General features: G+C 37.4%; 3 protein-coding genes across 4 annotated transcripts; all 3 read right to left on the bottom strand.

Moving 5' to 3' along the window:
- Positions 1–2487: 2487 nt before the first annotated feature.
- Positions 2488–6072, bottom strand: LOC112286417 (uncharacterized). Its single transcript, XM_073536357.2, has 10 exons — positions 5911–6072; positions 5149–5254; positions 4855–4926; positions 4518–4607; positions 4336–4392; positions 4070–4166; positions 3789–3857; positions 3406–3481; positions 3198–3288; positions 2488–2846 (listed from the first exon to the last, which is right to left on the bottom strand). The coding sequence occupies exons 2-10, from the start codon at positions 5233–5235 to the stop codon at positions 2727–2729; spliced, it is 759 nt and encodes a 252-aa protein (XP_073392458.1). The 5' UTR covers positions 5236–5254; positions 5911–6072; the 3' UTR covers positions 2488–2726.
- Positions 6073–8311: 2239 nt separating this feature from the next.
- On the bottom strand, positions 8312–17389 carry LOC112287063 (MMS19 nucleotide excision repair protein homolog). Of its 2 annotated transcripts, none has more exons than XM_024529693.3 (22): positions 17094–17389; positions 16482–16556; positions 16014–16068; positions 15574–15671; positions 15239–15397; positions 14879–14938; positions 14524–14712; positions 14215–14268; positions 13685–13771; positions 12767–13541; positions 12188–12567; positions 12002–12078; positions 11666–11762; positions 11162–11479; positions 10746–11006; positions 10371–10558; positions 10093–10168; positions 9806–9920; positions 9570–9646; positions 9297–9377; positions 8992–9071; positions 8312–8765 (listed from the first exon to the last, which is right to left on the bottom strand). In XM_024529693.3, exons 1-22 carry the CDS (start codon positions 17166–17168, stop codon positions 8738–8740), a joined length of 3405 nt encoding a protein of 1134 aa, XP_024385461.1. In that variant the 5' UTR covers positions 17169–17389; the 3' UTR covers positions 8312–8737. The 2 variants fall into 2 exon arrangements, with proteins under 2 accessions (XP_024385461.1, XP_090109052.1); XM_090252926.1 differs by lacking the exon at positions 17094–17389 and adding an exon at positions 16181–16282.
- Positions 17390–20679: 3290 nt separating this feature from the next.
- LOC112286209 (small ribosomal subunit protein uS9c) lies at positions 20680–21947 on the bottom strand. Its single transcript, XM_024527879.3, has 2 exons — positions 21474–21947; positions 20680–21101 (listed from the first exon to the last, which is right to left on the bottom strand). Exons 1-2 carry the CDS (start codon positions 21867–21869, stop codon positions 20814–20816), a joined length of 684 nt encoding a protein of 227 aa, XP_024383647.2. The 5' UTR covers positions 21870–21947; the 3' UTR covers positions 20680–20813.
- Positions 21948–22352: the final 405 nt, after the last annotated feature.

Raw genomic sequence — 22352 nt, 5'->3', positions numbered from 1 at the left:
GCATTGACAATCACTATACTTGGTTGAGAAGGAGCTATTTGTGATTTTACGAATGGAGTTTCAAGTGGGTTTTGGTGCCGGGAGAGGAAGGGGAATAAAATGAGGAATGGCGAGGGCATCACAGAGTTGGAGGTCTTGGTGGCGCAGCGGCACTATGGCTCCCAGTACCTCTGTAGCAGTTCTCTTATCCTCTCTTCTTAGAGAATCAAAGCTCAAGGACCATCGTCTTCATTGGCACTCTTTTTATGCGTCTCGCCAGGACGTCACCAGTCCGACTTCTGGATTACGGTTGAAATTATCATTGATTTAGCAAGTTTTCGAGCAACCAATCTTCACACATGTCGCATCCTTGAATCGTGAGTGATCGGACTTGTTATTACCAATTGGCTTTTGCTCCAGTAGTTCTGTAATCTTAGGGCAATGCAAATTTCATGCAAATGCGGCATAATTTGCATCCTAGTGCAGTGCTCACATGTGACTGCATGTCATGTCAATCAGGTTATCGGGGGGTGATGCTGCAGAGATCAATAAATTTTAGTGGGCTTACGGGAAAATTTGTTGTTCCTTCGGGGACAGGTAGATGTCTTGAAAATTCTGCTTCTGTGAGTTGTACGACGTCTTGCTTCTGCAGCTAGGATTAAGTTCATATGATTTAAAGGTAGTTAATCCATCTGTTCAAGAGCTGGTACCTTGCAGAGATAATTATCTGAAAAAGCGGATGTTCGAAGGTCCGGCTCTGGTGCTTATATTGTCAGGTTGATTAAGTCCTGGTTATTAATGCATGTTGTGTATAATCTTCTCATACTTTGATGAACTATCATTGAATGCTGACGTGACTTCGGTGCTCAGCAATTATCATTGAAATTGAGACGTGTTTAAGTATATTTCTGGCCTCACAGGTACTGCCCAGTGTCTGGGGTCCTCATTCAAAGGTTTTGGTAAAAAGATTACGTTAGGACTTGTGGAGACAAGTAGTATTGTTGAGGGACTTTGGAAAGCCTCAGAGTTGAGGTCATAGGCATGTTCTGTTAACTTTTCAAACTTTTACTGTAATAAAAAATTATCCATCGTTCTCTGGTGTTATTGAGACTGATTTCGAAGCATATTATCCTATTATGCACTACACATGTTGAGTTCTTGAAATCTTTGTAACGATGAGTTAGCACCATGGGTTTTGATGCGAGATAGAGTTCACAAGTTGCCTATTAATAAGGTTCTCTTGATTGTTGAGGAGTACAGCGATTTTGTGTCCTGCTAGCACTTTCAGAAGATTTTGGACTTTTCTCATTCTAATCTGAGTTGGAAACTTCATCCAGAAAGTTAAGTATTTCTCATTCTACTTGATGTGTTAGATTGTTCCTAATCACATCTGAAAGTTGAACAGGTCACAAGAAGACAAGCAGGCTTGCAATTACTTCCGGTTGCTTTCGAGGGATCTGGCGGTGGAGGGCTCCTTCCCGCTAATGTAGGAGCTATTCGCATGCTTTTTAAAGTTGGAGTAAATGTTAAGTTGAAAGCTTACAGGACTGCTGTAGCTGGGTATCTTCGACCAGTAGCCATGACTGGTGGACCTGGCGTAGGATCTTGTGGTTTTGAATCTTGTATCAACCATTGCTTGAAGGTACCCATCGGACTGAGACGTTGGTACCTTCATCGTACATTGATGTTTCTTTCAGAATCAATTCAAAGGAAATTTACAGTTTGATGAAGACATTTGTTTCAAGCAGGGGCTGGAATATGTTTTCCAAATAGTTTGGGGAGATTTTTAGTCGCATCGCTTATGTGATGTTTGTATATGCTTGTTTTGTATAGTTGGGGGTATTGAAGTTAATGGTTGTTTTAAGTGGGGACGTAGTGTACGTTCACGTACTGACTCATTACTTCGCACATCCTGGATGAATCTACGACCTTATTTTTTTCTCAAAAGTCAAAAACTGCTGATTGAAGTCTTTTAATATTATAGTGATTCAATCAAGTCTTTGACTTGTGTTACACCATGTTAATCTCTAAGTTGAGCTTTCCTCAATCATTTGTGTTACACAATGTTGATTGTAGTTTTGATAGAAGTCAATTAAAGCAAAGTTCATTCTCATTTCACAGAAGGCATAACTTTTTGTAAACAATTATTACGATTGTTGACAAAGAGCAACTCATTATTATTTTTAGGAGAATGTTAAATAGATCCATGTTTTTACTAGATTGACCCACCCTTAATGAAGAATATGGTAATCATGATAAATGTGGTTGGTTTTCATTGGTTGTAGATCCAATATAGATAAACAAATCTAGAGTTTTTTTTTTTTTTTTTTTTTTTTTTTTTGTCATGATAGTTAAGATTAGTGGGTCAAAAAGATGTAAAAAAAAATCATAAAATTAAATTTTGCAATTTTTCAAAATGCTTCTTCTGTTACTTGGATTATTTAACTCTGACAAATAAACCTCTCGTTAGTACGTCACCTTTCCACTCAGTCACAAAAGGGAGAGCGATTAAGAAGCCAAAAAACATAAGCTGATAATTTGCAGGAAACGAAAGTGATTAACGCCGTGACACATTCAATACCTATTGGAAAATGTAGAAATTGAGCCCCTGATACCATGGATGGTGCAAAGGACACTAATGAACCTTATGATCTGCTGGTAAGCGCTACATGAGACAAAACATCACATTACGCTACGAAGGTGGTAAATGCATAGCTGAATGACACTTGATTGGTTTAATACCAACATTATTGGGAATCCTCGAGCAATTTCTTGACCATAATATGTTGTTGCGTGGGAGATAAAAACTCCGCATTTTGAATTGCATTGGAGACAGTAATGATTGTGGCAACTTTAGGCGCATTGACCTGCAAAGAATGCAAGTCCCTATCAGTGAGCGGCATGTTGCAAATTAACATAACCCTTCCGTCAATAACTTGATCATCAGAAGTCATATAATACTCGCAACCCGCACATAAGAAACCACAGGAAAATCCTCATGATCTCAACAATGAACATATTTCTCATGATATGCATTTAAAGAATTGAAGACTAGAGCTATCTATGTTGAGTTTTAATGTAAAACCAATAAGGGAAAATACATAGTTTCAAAGAAAAAATAAAAGAAAAAAAATAGAAAGGCTCTCTGCGGCATCAAAACTATGTTACTTTCTTCGTAATTACCAGGACAAATCCAAGGCCAATAGAGAGAGAATTACCCAAACACGACCATTCAAACCTACAGCAATCTCGAAAGATAGACTTTTGCCGAGAACTTCCAAGACTGGAGGAGTTGGCTTACTCAACAATCTGTCACCATTAAAACCACATAAAGTTTAAAATTTAGTCCTTTCTGAAGAGTATAAGATAACTCAATCCCGAAATAGATCATTCACAAAAGATAAAAGATCAGATAAAAAATCTTACCCTCGTGCCAATCCTGTGCTGCAGTCAAAAATGAAACCTCCCTTTAAAGGCCCAAAGCCCGCAGATTTACCAGCGGCTGCAATTAACCAAAAGTTTTAAAATGATGTCTATCAATCTTATAAGTCACCGAGTTGCATCTCAATAAAGCGGTTAAGTTTTCAGCGATCTCAACCTTACTTGCTGTGACTTAGTCCTCAATGATGATTTTACAACAAGCAAGCTTCGCAAATTGAATATGATTCAGAACTACATCCGCCTCCTCCAACTTGTCAGACTCAAATGTTAACATCCGCAGTTCTGACATTATTCTAAGAGACATTTCCAAGAGGAAACAAAAAAAATATGAATATGCTCAAGTGACATCAAAATTCACAGTTCCTCACCATCAGTACAAGAAAGTTCAGGATCGCTGTCCCTATGGGCATTCACAACGCGAGCATAAACAGCTGCTCCTATCTGTGTTCAGACAGACGATGAAAGACATAAGAAGCTACGTCCTATCTGTATATCGAGAAATCAAAAACACTAATCGACAGAAGAAAATCTAACCAAGTGCCAAGACATGAGATGTAAAACAGAGAGCGCGACAAACTTCAGATCTAGAAAGCATTTGAGCACTAATACTACAATCCAGCTTTCAAAACACGAAGAAGTCAAAGCTGACCTGCCTGAAGATTAGGAATGTTACGGCGGGTGGCTCCCTCAAAGGCTAGAATAGGAAGTGAACCAAATGCAGGACCACCAATATCTAGTATGAACATCTGCACAAGGAAGTAGAATCAAATAAAAATTACCAAGCGAAACATCCGCCTTAACATCAAAATATCTCCTTCTCCTGGCAGAAACATTACCATTATATGACAAGAAAAAATCACAAAACCCATCAAGAAGAATGCTGAAACAAAGTAAACCCGGAAGGCTGGATCTAACCTCGGACCGCCGATCCACCATGATACCTACCACCGTATCTTCCACGTTGGGAATGTACTGCATTCTCAACAATTGCATTCAGTAGTATATTGTGCAACAATAGCCAAAGCGATACCAAGTCTTGAACTCTTAGCAACAATGGAGCCTGCATATCCGAATCAAGCACATGTAAAATCACATACCCGTTTCTGGGAACCTTCCACCCAATATTTGTTGCTTTGCTTTTGAAACCGTAGTTTGCCCGCTTTTGTTGCCAAAATGCTGTCTCCATCCTGCCATACCCAACAGGGCACATTCCCAATCCGCCAAGCCGACGTGTTTAGATCGAACGGTCTCTATACCTTAATTCAAATATGCAAAAAAATTCATGTTTCTCCTTCCTCATAAGATTTAGCTCGACCTACCAGTATTACAGGGACCATTCCACTGCGTCTCACGATGATGGAACAAAAATTTTAAACAAGCGCCTATTGTCGTCTTTCATCTTACTACTACAGGCAAAGTACAAAAAATAATAACCTGCCGCAATCCACTTCCAACTCGCAAAACTTTGTTGGTACTGTTGAGGTCCAGCACTATATCACCGGGAGCCTGTCCACGTAAGCCGTTTAACGTCGTCAGGTTGGGGCACATTCTCACCATAAATGCATGATACGACGCGTGTTAAGCCCTAACCTCAAACTAAAGCTTGAGTAACGTGACATACTTGTCTTAATACGACAAAACAAATTCGTGTAGTTGAATCTAGGCATTGCTCCGCAAGTCGCTGGCCTCGTCAAAATCTAGAATGATTTCAATGGAGAAGAATCTAACCAGCACTTTTGAGACGAATGGTGAGACACCAGTAGGACCAACCCCAGCAGCTGCAACCGCACCATCATCAGTCCCCTCGACCTTCATCCTCTGAACTGGAAACACACTGAAAGGAAGAAAAGAAAAGAAAAAGTAAAACCTCAGAAAACTTGCTAATGCAAATATTTGGTCCAACTCTGACCCAGAAAAAATTCCCTGCGCCACGCAAGACAAACTATCAACCTAATAGCTCTCTCAATCTCTAAAAACGAATTGTTTGGACATTTATCTAACTTAGATGTATGGAAAACAATATTCATGATAGCAACAAATGAAGTGAAGTGGCTGTTTTTCTCTCGCATCATTAATCCAACACATCACTCAAAACTTGCACCGTTCATTGGAAGGACAAGTCGATTCTGCCAGACTGCTGCGGGCTTCACTCTCTAACCAAACTGACATCTGCGACACTGTACAGCTCAATTCTCTCACACGTTTCCTTATCAGCTCGATCTTCTCGGTAACACTGTCATTGAACCACGACTACCATCATCATCAAAACCCTAAACCCTACACATTAGCTTCAGCTAGTCGTGTGCTTCAGTTCGACAAACGCCTATACAATTCACAAACCCGTCCTACAATAAAATCAAAAAATAAACAAATAAATAAATAAAATGCCATGAAAATCACACTCCTCTCTCTCTCTCAATTAAAAAACACAACAACTCAAAGAGACAACACGAAATAACACCAACACAAGTGCAGCATTGGAAACATCACCTGGCGACGATTCTGTGTCTGAAAACTGGGAACTCAAATGGCAGAAGACACCTCGAAAACAGAAACGGAATGCGAAGGTCGCATTGGCTTCGTCCGCAACAGATTGCAGTCCCCCCTTCTGCGAGCTCGCTCCACAACGATCGTTGAAGCACGTCCTGCAGCAGAGCCTACGACGACGACGAAGAGGACGAGAGCGAAGAAGAGGAGGAGCTTGAATGGATGAATGGATGGATGGATGGATAGATGGATGATTGGGAAACCCTAATTTACGAAGAAGGACTCTATTTGTGGCCTCCCCTTGTTTCAATACTCTCTCTCTCTTTCTCTATGCGCTTATTCTTTTTATTGTAGTAAGGGAGGATGGTTTTATGAGAGTGGGGGCAATGAGGAGATTAACAAGAGAAAAACTTATTTGGGGATAAAAAGGAATTCTTGTTTGTGTGTACATTTTGAGAGAGTATTAATTGAAAAGTTAATGTGAGGAAATAGTGTTTTAAATATTATATTAAGTTTGTAGTTAGTGGGTGATTGGATGTTTGTAATAATTCTTTATCACATTTGTTTCTATATTTAGTAGTTTGTGGTTTTGTTGATTTGATATTGCTTCATTGACTTCTAAAGTATATGGTGAATGTATTCTTATATGAGATTTGTGTTGTTCTTTATTTTGTTGTGAATTTTTTTAAAAAATAAAATAAATTTATTTATACTAATCTTATTTTATTATGTTCTATTCTGAATATCAAATATGTAATTTTAAAAAAAAAAAAAATTAAAAAATATTGCATTGAATTCATAATGTTTTGAAAACACATCACATTTATATAAAATTTAAGTGTTACTATCATTAAGTATTATAAATAATTATGCATGTAATTGTTTTAGTAAAATATGAATATCTATATATATAGATATATATAGAGAAATATTATTATATATGACTAAACATTAATTCTTTTTTGTTAAAAATGACATTTTAAAATTTAGCCACCTTTGCAATCAACACAATTTCATTCAATATCAAGTTTATCCAACAGTGACATTGGGTATCAAGTTTATTATTAAAATCACCATTAAAATCTAAATAGATTTTAAAATCATTCTAATAATTTTAATCAATTATTGATTTTAATATATTTTATTATATTATAAATTTTAATTATTTTTATTTTTATTTTTATTTATTAATACACTTATTTATTAAATTTTATGTTAAAAGCTTTAAAATGACAGTATTCTTATAATTTGATTAGTATTTCTAAAAAATAAAATACTATACAAAATACTAAGGCGTTTTAATATTGTAGAAATATATTCTAAAAAATAATAATAATAAAGATAAAAATAAAAATTATATTTAAGGATAAATTTCTTTATCATCCATAAATATAAAGTATATGCATGAAGTATTTAAGTTTCAAAATTTTGCTTTCAAAACTTCACAAACTTTTGTGTAGTCTTATTTTTAATTTAAATATTAGATTAGATTAAAATAAATCTCATATAATATAATTATTATATAACTACTAGAGTACAATGATACCAATGCATATTAAAAATTTTACAACAATACATCTTATATATATGTAAAAAATACTTTAACACAAATAGAACAATATACAATAAGAAAGGACAATATATTTTGTTAGATGGTGGAATTATATGTTTTTAATAATTTTGGCATGATTCTTAAGTATTTTATCAAATAGCTATTACATATATATATAAAGGTTGTTTTATTTAAAAAATATTAAATGAAAATATAATTTTATTGAGAAATATTACAATTATTAACAAATAGATTAGTAGAAAATAGTTTTTGGATTGTCTAATAGGAGAAGAAAATAATAATAATAATAATAATAATAATAATAATAATTGTAATATTTCTACTAATCTATTTGTTAATAATTGTAATATAATAGATTGTCTAATAGAAGAAGAAGAAAAAAAAAAAAAAAAAAAAAAAAAAAAAAAACTCCATTGATACCATAAAGAATACAACTTGCTAGATAAACAACAAAAAAAAGATAGTGCATTATTTAAAAATATATAGAAATTTAAAGCATCAAAAATAGATTTAAAAAGTCATGGGCTCTATTTAAATCTACATTCTAAAGTTATCTTCTTCCAATTATGAAAAGAAGTTTTCTTATGAATAAAGTAAAAGATGATAAAGGCATATATATGTCATACTTGAAGGGAATCAAACTCAAAGGTCATAAAAAACATCAGCAACTCCTTCATTCACCTTCCTTTCACATGCCCACTATTGCTAACTACCGATCAAGAAAAAACATCAAATATCGTTACCTTAAGAATATTGGGTTTGTGTGGTGAAGGATGATGCAAGGACCATAAATTGAAATTGATGGTCACAAATGCTCTCAAAATGCAACGATTATACCTTGGCAACTAAAAAAATGGGTTTTTTCTGGTATTGATGAACCACAACTCTGGTTTTTTCTGCATGCCTGGTGAAACTCGTCATTCTGGGACGGTTTTGTAAAAGAGCAATGAGTTTCATTCAGCTCCTGAAACTTCAAGGCTTCGTTAATGTACATCAACCTGTCAAGCTCTGGGTCGTTACATCCATAAGAGAGCTCAAAGTGCTCCTACCAGCTTACAAACTAGCGAGAGGAAGTCGTTGCATATAGAGTTGCTGCTGTATTCTGTACAGTGAGTCTGAGGAAGTTAGTTCATCCAGTAAGTCCTGAAAGAACATATCCTCTCTTACAGTTAAGAACAACTTTTTTCAAAACGCAGAAATTGTCTTGCAGACGTCCAAGCTGCTGGAAGCTCTTGACAGGTGAAACCCAGACTTGGTCTATGTTTTCTTGGTCGAAATCATAGTCCTGCGAATTAGGAACACAACAGCCAGTCAGCATAACCCCTTGACTGCAACCCTTTCATACAATGTAATGTTAGTTGCTTCAATAAATTCCGCGAAGCTCTTCTGTCTGGAAACAATGTAATACTTGGGAACCTCATATAGATTTTAGATCTTCAAAATAAGGATTAGAACAAACTAAATGGATGCAATTACTTCGCAGTTTTTAGTAGTAGGGACAAGATGCGCACCAGGCTTGGCGGCATCGCACAGCTTCCTTGCGAACAACTCGCTTTTTATCATCCAAAGCAGCTGACAACGCTTTGAGTACCTACAAATTTTATAAATAAAAATAAGAACATGAAAAATGAACATTGCTCATTGGTCGATTACAATATAGTGAGCTACGTTGTCTATCCGTCCCGATGAAACAGATTGCATATCCCTTCCCGAAAACTGTTTAGGTGGAGTACATATGAGAGAAGAAACATGAAAATAGGCATATTTCATTGTGATTACTCTACGTGGAACATCTGGAGAATAATTTTCTACTAACCTCTCTCCGCAAGGGGTACACTCGATTATAAGGCAGACCAACTACAGCTCCCAAGCATTGAAGAGCTGTTTCTCGAACAATCTGCGCAACAAATTCACACATGGATTATGCGAAACGAGAGGACAATCTCACACCAACGTGATGATTTCTAATTTCATTATAGGGCCCAAGTACACATCATGCATTTAACTAAGTCTGATGAACATAACTAACAAAGGAAACAAATGAAGACAATGGATACTAGGCATATGCATTAAGTCTTTAAGAACTTACAACCGAGTGCTGGTACTGAATCAAGATTAGCAATCGCTTCACAATGCTGGATACATGCTCCCCCACTACTGGTCTCCCTGAATAAATAATAGTTGGACAGCATGTCATAAGTCAGATGTCATAGTTGAACAAATAAACCTATGAGGATTTGACCTTATGCTAAACTACTGCTAAAGCCAGCTATCAGAAATGAAATAAAAGTATACCGGGAAAACACTCGCAAGTCAAAATCCCACCTTGATTTTCGTCTACAAGAAATGAAGAGAGTGCCAGCAAAGTAGAAAGTAAGATATCCGAGTCGCTTCGATCTGAGCACAAGAATGAAAGAGTTCCCAAAATAACAGGAAAAACCTGCACTACCAAATAACAATTGTAATTCACTGAACAGAATAATACTTTATACATTCAAGGAAGAGATTTACAAACCGCCCCTGTTTGGAATAAATGCTGAAACACAATCCAATGGACATAAAACTCGACGCAGACTGCACTTCCATTCAACTCTTCCTGTATGTACACTAACCTTTGCTCCGTCAGCCAGCAATGCAACATGAGGAGTGCCAGATATTAGGTGCCCTATCCCTCTATACAGCCACAACCTGCATCCACAGCAGCTAATCATATTAGAGAAAATTGCAAAATTGAACGTTCTGATACGACTGCTTAAGGATCGTGGTAGTGCAAAAATACGCAACGAAACATCCATACATTTTCCAAGTATCCCTTGAATAAAAGTATAAGAATATGCTAAGAAACGGCCAACGTCATGCAACACAATATTTCTTAAGCCAAATGTATTACTTTGTTTGGGTTTCACTCGATGAACGCACAGCCTCTAAAAGCGGTAATAACATGCTGCTAAAGAAACGCTGCTTGAACAATGGCCGAACGACAGCATGATGTGTTTTATTTAAGCAAACATCTGATTCTTTTAAGATAATCCCAAGACCCTCAGCTGCAGCCGTCGCTAAGCTGGATTCTTCTCCTTCCTGCCACATACCGTCATGTGCGTGAGTAAATGTTTGGCATAAGCAAAGACTCGACCCATATATGGATTCTATCAGGTGGCTCTATAACCCATATATAACTTTGAAAAATTTGATGACAAAGTTTTGTTATTGGTTTTGATGGTATGATGGAATCAAATTTGTGAGGAATTGTGCTGCAGTGACAAACCTCGGAGGTTCCTGACAACAATAGCTTCAGTAGCACAGAAGCCACAACAGAAACTCCACTATGACCTCTCATGGCTAAACCTTTTCCAATCCATGCAGCTGCACGGACTCCTGAAACCTTTTGGCGGACAGATTTACAAGGAAAATCTTTCCCTTTATCAATTTCTGCCGAACTCTCCAGTCTGGACTTGGGTACAATCTGAGATAAAAAGTCCTCATCCAATACCATATGGACAGCTTTCTCCAGGGTAAAACCACCATCCTAAGATCAGGACAAAGTCCAAAAGATTTAGAACAAGAGGCATTAGTCACTTGAGGTGGATTCACAAGTACAATACTATTGCAAATCTCAAGGTGAGTATCCTACTGGATTCATTTACTTGATGAAAGAGAAGCCGTTAAGTATAGATGTCGGACCTCATCTGTAGATACAGCCCACTTGTTTAACATCGATGCTACGGCCTGAGCAGCTGTCTCAGTGATAAGGAAAGCCTTGTCAGATTGGGCAGCACGCATCATCATAGTTAAAAGTGACTGCTTGTTAGGAACTACTGCAGTAGCCCTTACTGAAACGATTACTGAAGCAACTAGAGCAATGGTCCAATCCATTTCCTCTTCATGATGTCGAGTCGTGTCAAATAAAAGCTGTGCTCCATGTTGAAGAATTCTACTTTGTGCTGAAGCATCAAACTTCACAACTGCTACACGCATAACTTTCGAACTCCATTCTAGGACCTGCGCACGAACATCACAATATAAAAAGTAAACAAACTGTACTAAAACGGAAAAACTCACTACACCAGCAGCATGTGTTCCCTAAAAAGTTACATCTATTAGCTCAGACTAGTGGACACTTCTAAATGATGTCAAAAATACTTGTGACTCTGTACCAATACCATGAAAAGAGGTCAATTGCCTTACACTTTGATTACACCTAAAGGCTTGGGTAGATACGACTGCCCAAATCTCCGTGGTTAGTTCCGTCATAACAGACTGATTTGCGCTTAAATCATCGCACCTGACCAATAAAGTTTCAAGGATTAGACTGCATGATTTCGAGGCCCTCAAGTCATCCATAACCCATCCTAAGCCTAACTTGTAGGGATTCATATGTTACACCTACAGCACGAGAGACAGGTACAGTAACGCCTGCACTGTCCAACAACTTCTTGAAACATAGTAAGTGCAACAAATGTTTAGAAAATATGTTGTTCCAAGTGACACGAAGTACTAGAATAAATAGCAGAAACGACTCACCAAGGAAGTATATCTTCTGAAATGCATCGCAAGACACCCACCAGCTTGGTGGAAACGTCGTCTACATCTTCCCTCACCTAATTCAATGAACCACAAAATAATGATCATTATGAAGTCACCTACACCAATCAAAGTTAAAACATCAGCATTTCAACTCCAACATAACATAGTAATCAAGATCCTTACATTAGCCCGCGAGATGCCGAGATGGATACTTTCAGTGAGGTTCTTAATCACCAATGGACGAGCGCCTGATCTTGACCCACAGATTTTTGCAAGTACCCTGAGTGGTTTTCCCACTTCAGTACCTGACTTGGCTTCTCGAACTGCTCCCAACAAGTCTGGAACAACAACCGTCAATACTCCAACATTCCCTTCATCCACTGCTCCTGACCGCTCCTCCACGTTATTGATATTCTCTAAAGCTATAAGAACAATATCCAACAATTCTTGATTGATGTCGCCAATCAAAAGATCTTTGAAGATCAACAGGATCCTTCTCAACTGGTCACTAGACACTGGAGAAAGAGACGCAGGGAACGACGCCAGAGCTTGCAATCCCGAAACTGCACAAATTCAATGCATTTGGTTTTAGGTCTTAATACAACCAGCATTTTTGCCAACATGTACATTGTGATCATTCGTTAGAGGAATTTCTGCACTTGTCAAGTAAGAGTAGATAGATAGTCAGAACTGACAAACATCAGCAAATAGCTTTCAGCAGGTCTCGGAGATACAAGAAAACAGCTACTGACAAAATTCTACCTCCAAGCACTGCTGAGTCTCTTGATAGTTCGTCGGTAATGGCTTTATGAAATGCAGTTAAGAGATTTTCAGCTTGCTCTTGTAGTGGGTCCAGCCACTCTTTTGGAGTCATTGCTAATGACTGACCACGCTCCTGAAAACACTTTTCCGCCAAGTTTCTAGCAGCAATGACTATTTGAAGCACGACTCCCAATCCAATAACACTCTTGAAATTATCCAGATTTGGATTTGTACCCGCTTGTGCTTCTGATGCAGCAGCAGCAACTATTTCAGGAGTCGCATTGGACACTATGGACAATCCAGTAGCAGTCATGAGACGATTAAGCACTTGCCTGCAGACTACAAAACATGAAGATGGGGAAGCTTGAGCTGATTCTGCAAGAATGTGACCAGCTCCTTCAGCTTGCTGTATAGCACGATCCTTCATGAGAGACTGTGTGTGTCCTCGACTCACAGTGTCATTCTTCAAACATGTAACGAGGTCCTCCACAAGCCCGTCTTGTAGAATCAACTGCAAGAAATCTCCTGCCTTCATAATTCCAGAATCTCTCATGGAAAGAAGGGAGGAATCATTTTCAATTTGGGAAGCCAACACCCAACTTCTTAAGCAACTTAAAGCTTCTTTAACAATCTCCACATCTTGAGGTTCTTCTGATGGCATCGATGGCGGAAGAAGTTCTGCTTTCAAAGCATCCCAAACAGCAACAGTATATTCTTTCAAAGCTTTGGCTCCGTATGCGAGTCCACAGTGACCAAGGTAATTAAGAGCGTCCAGCTACAAAAAGGAAGAAAGCCAGATAAATGAATAGAAAACCATTCACTGAGATAATAAAACAGCCAATTAAAAACAGACAGGACCAATTATACAGAAACCCAATGCATGTCTACATGCTTATACGAGGATCAGCGTGCACCTACCTTTGCCCTTCGGAGGCTAGACGAAAGCTTTTCTAGGAGCAGGGGGATGCAATATGGAGCGAAAATTGGCGTACAAGCAAAGGTCGCCTACTCATCAATCACGCAAACATTACCTCTTAGAAGCCGTAAAGTCAAAGAACATGATTTGAACCAACAAATTCAAAATAGCAGATATGCCTCTGTTTTCCGCCATTGAAATTGACTTAGACTGTCAGTTCACAATGTGAAGTAAGATTTATCTTTGAGAAACTTTAAATAAGGAGCCATCAAAAACTGAAATTTTAATTGTGTTATGAAATTGAAACGAAGTGCAAATAATAGCTTACTATAAGACGCATTAGGACAGAAATACGAATAAAAACACAACATTAAATGTCCAACATTGACAAAAAGTTCGTGTGAATATGCGGCACAGGAACGATTAGCTTTTTATCTACTTCGGGAATCGAGTGCCATAGTAAAGGGCAGATCATGAGTCTTATTACTAAGACTTCTATACGACTAAACACGAAAACATAGAAAATATGTACCTTGAGCGAATTTGCCAGATCCTCTCTTGTGATGTCATCCGGAGAATCTGGTCGCTGTAATCGAAGATGCATCATAGGATGGCAGAGTCAGTGGCACCAACAACAACAATAACAAACAAACAAAACAAAAACAAAACAAAAACATGATCACAAGCTATCAATTAAAAGATGTCTTAGTCTGATCAACATTGCAACTGCCAGTAAAATCTTTGGTAATCGACCGACTCAACTATAGATCTGCTTGGTGTGCTCACTACAGGACGTGAACGCGTGAGTATTAAAGTAAAGTTAACTTATAAAGATGCTTACGGGATTGAAAGAAATGGGAAAGTATCGGCTGACAACATCAAAAAGCTCTTCTGCACAAGAAGCGACTGGCCCCTCGGGATCTGGGTAAAGTTTAGCCAGCAGTCGTGTGATCCGGAAAGCTAATAATAAACATCTCGGGTCTTTCTCTTCTTCAACAGCCGCAACAACACCAAACACGAGATCGTCTTTCTGTATCCCAGGTATAATAAAGCGTATGAAGTTGCATATAGGCGTCCAAAACTCAAAGTGAAAGCTGTTGCCAAATCCAGAGGACTTAATTGAACCCAAAGATCTTAAAAAATTAAAGGTAAATTCAGAAAGGAGAGGTCATACTAGTTAAAATAGCAAACCGTACCAGTGGGGTAACTGCACCTGCATGCTTCTCCAATAGACATTCAAATAGCTCCAAACAGAGCTAAATTCAGACAGAAAATAGTCAGTCCAATTAAAATTTGAATATGCAGCCATTAAGTTAAGAATTTGAAGAAATGTCTGTATCTCCTGATAACTAGCTCAACACCTAATGTCTAGATTATAAGCAAAACGACATGATGAACAAAAGATACGTAACATATTCTAGGAAAACCAATAAAAAGAATTCAGAAACTCCTAGTATTCACAAAGCCTACATCGGTATCAGAGTTGACTTTGAAATGACTGAAAAAGCTCATTAAGAGGCTTCATTTGCAGCAACATTGCAGAAGCTAAGATTTACCATGCGGTCCTTTCGAGCTAGAGCCTGCACGTGAAGATTCGTTAGAGCAGATTTAGCCACCTCCCTTGCATCCTCTACCTCCACGGTTCCCGCATTTGATCTCCTTCTCAGCAGACTAAGAGAACCAAGGACCGCACCTTGCAAACAATGCCAGTCACCCTGAGCAGAAATGGTGAATGATAAGATGTGCTAATTCCACGAGTAGTAAGAACAGATTTGTGAAAGAAGAATTAGCGCTTACTAGTGCGGAAGAAGTAGCAGAATCATGACAAACCCACCAAAATAATGAACTTCCTAAAGCAAAAGCATGCCTAGCAGAAGGGATCAGCGCTTACAAGTCTTGCACTGTAGAAGTTGGTTAGACTTTTTATGGCTGTGTCCTCAAGTCGCTTTCCTGATAGATCAGCAAGAATGTCTGAAAGAAGCAAAGTACCTGCAATCAAACCAAGGCAACTAGTTCTCAAGCCCTTCATTGTCCCAAGTATAAAAGCAAAAAAAAAAAGAACAAAGAGTCTTCTTGGTATCTAATACCGCTAACATATTCGACATACGACTTAGTAAAACACCTTGAAAAGGTAGAGATTGGTCGAGTGTAGAGCTTGTAACCGTCATCCAAGACAAAGGTGGTCGAATAAGTTGTCATTTAACTGTGGGCGATGTCATCTACAAGCTAAAAAAACAGTCTAACGCAATACAAAAACTTCGTTTTTGCTCTTGCTAAGAATCCTCCTCTGAAATCATTTCACAAATAAAGAACAAAGCGATAGGTGCATACCTCGATGTCTGACTATGTTGTCAGTTGTAGTCAAATATGCTCCAAGTGTGAGAACCTACAATTGAATAAATACTCCTTCAGGCTACATTTGCTTCCAAATGAATAGCGACTTACACTTGCAGAAATCTAGGAGTTCCTAGGTAAAAGAGATGGAAATCTCCACTTACAAGGGCACAAAGGTCCAATCCATTGCAAGCTGGTAGATGTCATATGATGCTCGGCACCTAAAGTGAACTGTAATGCACGTACAATGCACGAGCTTTTGTGTTCTACAGGAAAACCCAGCATAAAACCTCTAAATCCTGATCGTCATGAGATGAGAAAATAGGAACCTAAACCCCTAGATTCAAGGGTTCAAGAAACTTGTGGAGGTGTTGACAAAAAGAACATAACTATATATATATATATATATATATATATAGGTAGAGAGAGAGAGAGAGAGAGAGAGAGAGAGTCAGACAGACGCACCAAGCTCTGTATTGTAAGTTCTCCATGTAAAATCCTCTTAGAGATTGCTTTTGCACTAGAAGCCTGGGCCCTAGCCTGCGAAATCACACACGTTAGCTCCACAGCAACTAAAACCCTCTCCACTCTCCAAAACCCGAGCCCTCAATGAATGTGGAAGAAAGCGTCATTGATTGGATCGGACTACTCAGGGGCACCAGAAACCCTCACATACACATTCCAATACTACTACAGCAATTCCCTTAGAATTGCACCAGAAAATTGCTCTCCGCTTCCTACACTTGGCGATCCAATGCAAAGACGCCGCAAACACAAAATCAGCCCAAATTCAAACCTTAGGTCAAAAAATTCCTGATAACAAACACCCGCCCCCCGAGGCAGCACTTCACATGAAGAAAATCAGCACAAGTGACACTCACTACCACCTGAGCATCACAGTTTGGTACTCAGCAACAACTTGTCCGATTCGGATGCAACAAAACGTAAAATTCTTCACACCTTGAGACAAATCCCACAAATGAACCACAACCAAAAACATGTTTTTTTCTTTTCCTTTCTTTTTTTTTCTTTTTTTCTTTGTTTTCTGTAGTGTCAGCAGCGGATTGATTGTGTCACCTGTTCAGCAGGGGACTTTTCTGTGGTAACAAAGGATTCGATGAGCGATTCAAGGGTACTTGGTTGAGCCATCATCCCCGCAGCAGCACCAAGCGAATCCTCCTCCTCCTCCGTCCTACCAAAACCCAGCTACAATTCCAATTCCAAAGCAATGGCAGTTCTATTCTATTCTGTTCTGTTCTATTGTATCACCATGGCCTCTCTCTCAAAAGCTCTACAAGACACAACCAAACATGGAAGAGGAAGAAAGGGATTTCAACTCTCTCATCAACAATCAACAAACAATTCACTTAAAAACAACAACTCTGCTTGGGTGTGTGTTTAGGAAGGAGGCGGAGCCTTTAGGGAACAACGCCCACACATAACCTCACTCTCTCTATTTCTCTATTTTGTTTTGTGGGTTTAAGTGGGTTTGGGTTTTGTTGATGAACCCAACTCAAACATAGGAGAGTGAGATTAGAAAAAGTTATAATCGGTAGGAAGGATTATTATTTGAGAAATTGGGTGTTAGTGATAGTTAGTCAGTGTAGCAACTATTTGAAAATATGGCATGTTTGAACGACAAGATAGAATTTCGAAAAAAAAAATGGACGATTGTGTTAATTTAAGTGATAGGGTAAGGTTAGAAAGGTGATATTAGTTTTGATTGATATCATTTCTTGCTTTTGATTTTAAATTATTAGTAGGTGGAATTAATTTTATAGTAAGATCAAATCTTTTGTTCATTGAGAATGTAACTTGTTTATTTGATTGGTGTTTTTTATTTCATGTTGGATTATGTTGGTTTTTTGGGAGATCTATTGATGGTGCTTTTATTGTTTATGTCTACAATTGAATGAATAGAACAATTGATTTAAATACCATGGGATGGTTTTTACAAAAAGTAAATAGAATTTACTTTTTTTATTTTGTAATCATAAAAACAAAACAAAATAAAATAAAAATGTTTCCATGAAGATTGTTCTTGAATGTTAAAAATATATATTTTTTAAATCATAGAGATTCTTTTTTAGATTAAGTGAAAATCCAATGTAAGGATTTAGGCCATTATTTGGTGACATGAAACAAGAAAGATTCTAAGATAGAAAACCCCAAGTGAATCAATATTATTTATATATATATATATTCAAAGAGAAAGTGATTTTATCAATAGAAGAGAATTTAATTCTACCAAATACTAGAAATAAATCCTCAAATATTCTAAAATCTATGAATTAAGTATACAATCATAACAAATTAATTTTCAATCAATATTTATTGAAATGCATAATTAATTTATATAGGAAGTTATGGGAGAAACTTTGCCAAAGAAAGAGGTACATCCATGTGAAGAGCAAAGAAGTCATTGATCTAAGAAGTAGATTAATTAGATTATTCTACAATAATAGGATGTGATCCCAAAAAATAAAGAATAGAGTTATCAAGTAATTGGAATAAAAGTGCGTTTAAATTATACTTGATATTTTAAAAATATGTATATAATAAGCTAATTTTTTTAAATTAATATATACATCTAACTTAAAATACAATTCTAACTTGTATAAGATTAATTTTTTTTATTTCTTTTAATACATTTGATTATTTGGTGGTGTATATGAAAAAAACATTTTACAACAGCTTTAACTGAAAATTATGATTCTAACTTTTGAAAGGTACATCTTAAACAACATTATTATTTTTTTCATTATGTGTTATGCCATCTAAAAGTTTTGTAAATTGCAGAAATAAAATCAGACTTAAACATCTACCTTTAAACATACAAAAAGAATCTAAACTCTTAATTTTTATGGATTCTCTACACATAATAATAAAGATAACTATTCATTATTATAATATAAGGTGTATTTTTTTGGAAGGTTCTAATGATGAAAGAGCTAATTTGTAAAAACCTTTTTTTGATATTAGTGAACCTAGCCAACATTTATTTTCTATTATAAAAGAAAACTCATCATAGTATAATAATGAATATATATATATATATATATATTCTCTATTTGAATAGTTATATATTCACTATTTGAATAGTTATATATTCACTATTTTATATTCTATATATATATATATATATATATATATCAATATTTGATTTTAAAGAGACTTAGATGCCAACAATTTTGGTATCTTATATATCCTAATAAAAAAAAATACAAACATTTATTATTAAACACAAGTGGCAAAAAAAAATTAAGATTATTTTTTTTTTAAATGTAATATTTGCATTGTTTTTAAAACAAAAAGAAATGATCATAAATCAATAGTTTTAAAAGATACTTGTTGTTATTGTTTTCTTCTTCTTATATTTATAATCACAAGCACCAATTAATTTCAAATTTAAGAAATTTAAGAAATTTATTGAAGAAACAAAATTTTGATGTTGAAATAATGTATTCATTACTAGGGATTCAAATATCATTATTCCACCAATATATTATCAAGTTGCATTTGTTTGTGTTCAAGTGAAGACAAGAAACATTATAAGATAATTGCATCTATTAGAGAGGCAAAAGATAGTAAGTTACATAACCATTACTTTAACAATTTTCCATAATAATATTATTTTTACAACTACTTTCAATTGCATCATAAAAAAAAAAAAATTGGAAATTTTCACCTAGCATATAATATGAATATTTCTTCTAATTTCCAACTTCTTCAAACCCTAATGTTGGTGCACACTCACACAATGAGATTATTTAGACTTTAGGTCCTTTTCATTCTGCACCTTCTCAATTTGAACTGCTCAAGCAATGAGTTGGGCATGGTCTATCAAAAATATTTACATATATACACACTCACATATCTATATATATATATATATATATCTATTTAGATCTGCCAAGTCTTTCTTCATTTGGATGAATATCGATTTCCCATTTTTATTCTCCCTAATCTCCAACCTAGAGGTTGATTCTTAACAGCCAAAACTGAGAGGGTTCAGAAGGTCCTTACGTTCCACAAGAATACTCAAAACATTTCAAATGATCAAAGGTCAGGCGATATGTTTTTTTTGTTTTTATTTTATTTTATTTTATTTTATTATTATTTTTTTTTTGCTCACACTTCAGGTACCAAATCTCAGCATCGACATTGTATTTTCACAGGGCAAACCATCAATCGTTGTGCAGACTGATTCGACCCAATGCACTTGTGTATACATGCTGATTATTCGGCACAGAATGATCTTCATGAAATACAAATTGGGTTTCAGTACAGAGAAAGACTGAAGAAACTCAAGGCTTCGGCCAGTAAGTCCAAGGAAAAGGGGTCCATTTGACACTCGCTGTTCATGATCACGAGAAGAATGTCCAGCACGGTTCTATTCGGTCCAACAATTATTCAATAACGTTTGGTTCAATCCTGATTTCTAGTCAAGGGAATCAGCGGCAGACCAAGCACATGGGCTGCTGCGACCTACATTCACCACCGACTTTCTCATTATTTACACAAATCACGCAATACTAGCACCAGGTACATGTAAAAAAAATGAACGAAAAGTGAATTGCATGCAGATAAGACAGAGAGTGGGAAGACTTTCACATCTTTGCATAATAGCACTAGTGACTTGTGTGTCATGACATCGAAGTCATTAAAGAGAAAGAGCTGATAGATGACCATCAATTACATCTTGGAATAAAATTTTAAACTATTACAAAAGGGGCAAAAAAACAACCCAATCTTGTTCTAAAATAGCAAACAAACGGGGCCATACTCCAGAAAGATTTAACGCTTGGAGTACTGTGGTGCCTTACGAGCCTTCCTGAGACCGTATTTCTTCCTCTCTACAACACGCGAGTCTCTCGTCAACAAACCCTGTTTTTTCAACGGATCTCTGTTGGCCTGGTTGGCCACAATCAAAGCTCTCGCTACTCCCAGCAAGATGGCCTGAGCTTGAGCTGATAAGCCCCCACCTTCAACCCTCACTATGATGTCGTACTTGGTCTCATACCCTAGACTGGCTAGCGGGTACTTCACAGACTGAAGCCACAATGGGTTGCCTTGTAGGTAGTCCTGTGGAACATACAATGCATTCCATGGATGCTTCAATCTCTAAACCCAATGCGGAATGATTACACCAAAAGACGATAACCCATGTCCAGTTCTAACCTTCCAAGAGGAAGCTGAGTCAAACATTCAGAGCCTAACTAGTTTTTAAATACCACATATATTAGCATCAGAAAAGCCTCACTATCTGCCATGGAAAAACCAACAGAGACTACCATGGTGTGAAAAATGAACCCACTGGTTATGCAACACTACCACAGAGTTTTGACCTGATTTCGGAAATTCAACCCACATTACAATGCCAGCAAGTCTATCACCAAACCCCAAGCCCAAGTGAAGCAGAAAGAGATATCAAGGAAAGACGGGAAGAGTTCAAACCTGAGCAGTGCGGTTATTGATAACAATCTTCCCTGAGCCCTCAACAAGCACAACTCGCGCAACGGCGGTCTTTCTCCTCCCGGTACCATTCAATCGCGCGGCGGCGAATCCGCCCGGCAATTGCTGCTTCACCCAGGCCTCCAGGGCACGCCTCTCTTCCATCTCGGGGCTCTCGACCACAGCGGCAGCGGCCTCGGAAGTGGAAGCTCTGACGACGGGCAACGCCACCACAGACCTACGCGGCATGGGCACGCCGGCCTTCAACGCATTGCAACGCAGCACGCTCCCGCAAGTCGAAGATGAGATAGACGCCAATTTCTTCCGCGGCTCCTGCACTGAGAGCGAGGCAAAGTGGGTGGAGAGCCCCAGCGCTTGGCTCGCTGCCATGGCTGCCATTGCTACCAACACAACACACACAAATCCCTCCCGAAATCGCCACAAATTTGCTCCCGCAGCAACGGCAGCTCGCGAGCTATAGAGGAGGATTGAGGAGGAGCGAGGAAGCTCTCATCACATCGTGAGGGGGGCTCCCTCACTCCCTTCCCTTGGATAAGCCTCGGACAGAGCACTACATTCATCCTTTTCATTCATATGTCGATCTTTTTCTTTTTGTCATCCGCTTGTGATCCTTTTTTCTGTGTCCTTTCTCGGGCAACGAACGAACGATCGATCGAACGAACGTCGATGTGGTTTCGTTCGTTCGTTCGTCTTCTGACAGTTTTCGTCGCTTGTGTCTGTTTCGGCGAACTTTCCGAGGTTTCTGTGATTTTTGTGTAATTTTCACTTTTTTAAAAAATATATATTTGTGTGTTTTTTTTTTGTAGTTCGGTTGGGATTTGCTCATGGACGTTTTTGGGTTTAGGGTTTAGGGTATCCTTA

This window comes from Physcomitrium patens, chromosome 9 (genome assembly GCF_059467195.1).
Source record: "Physcomitrium patens ecotype Gransden chromosome 9, ASM5946719v1, whole genome shotgun sequence".
NCBI lineage: Eukaryota > Viridiplantae > Streptophyta > Bryopsida > Funariales > Funariaceae > Physcomitrium > Physcomitrium patens.
Note: the sequence above shows the minus strand (reverse complement) of the source record. Positions and strands in the feature narration are given on the sequence as shown.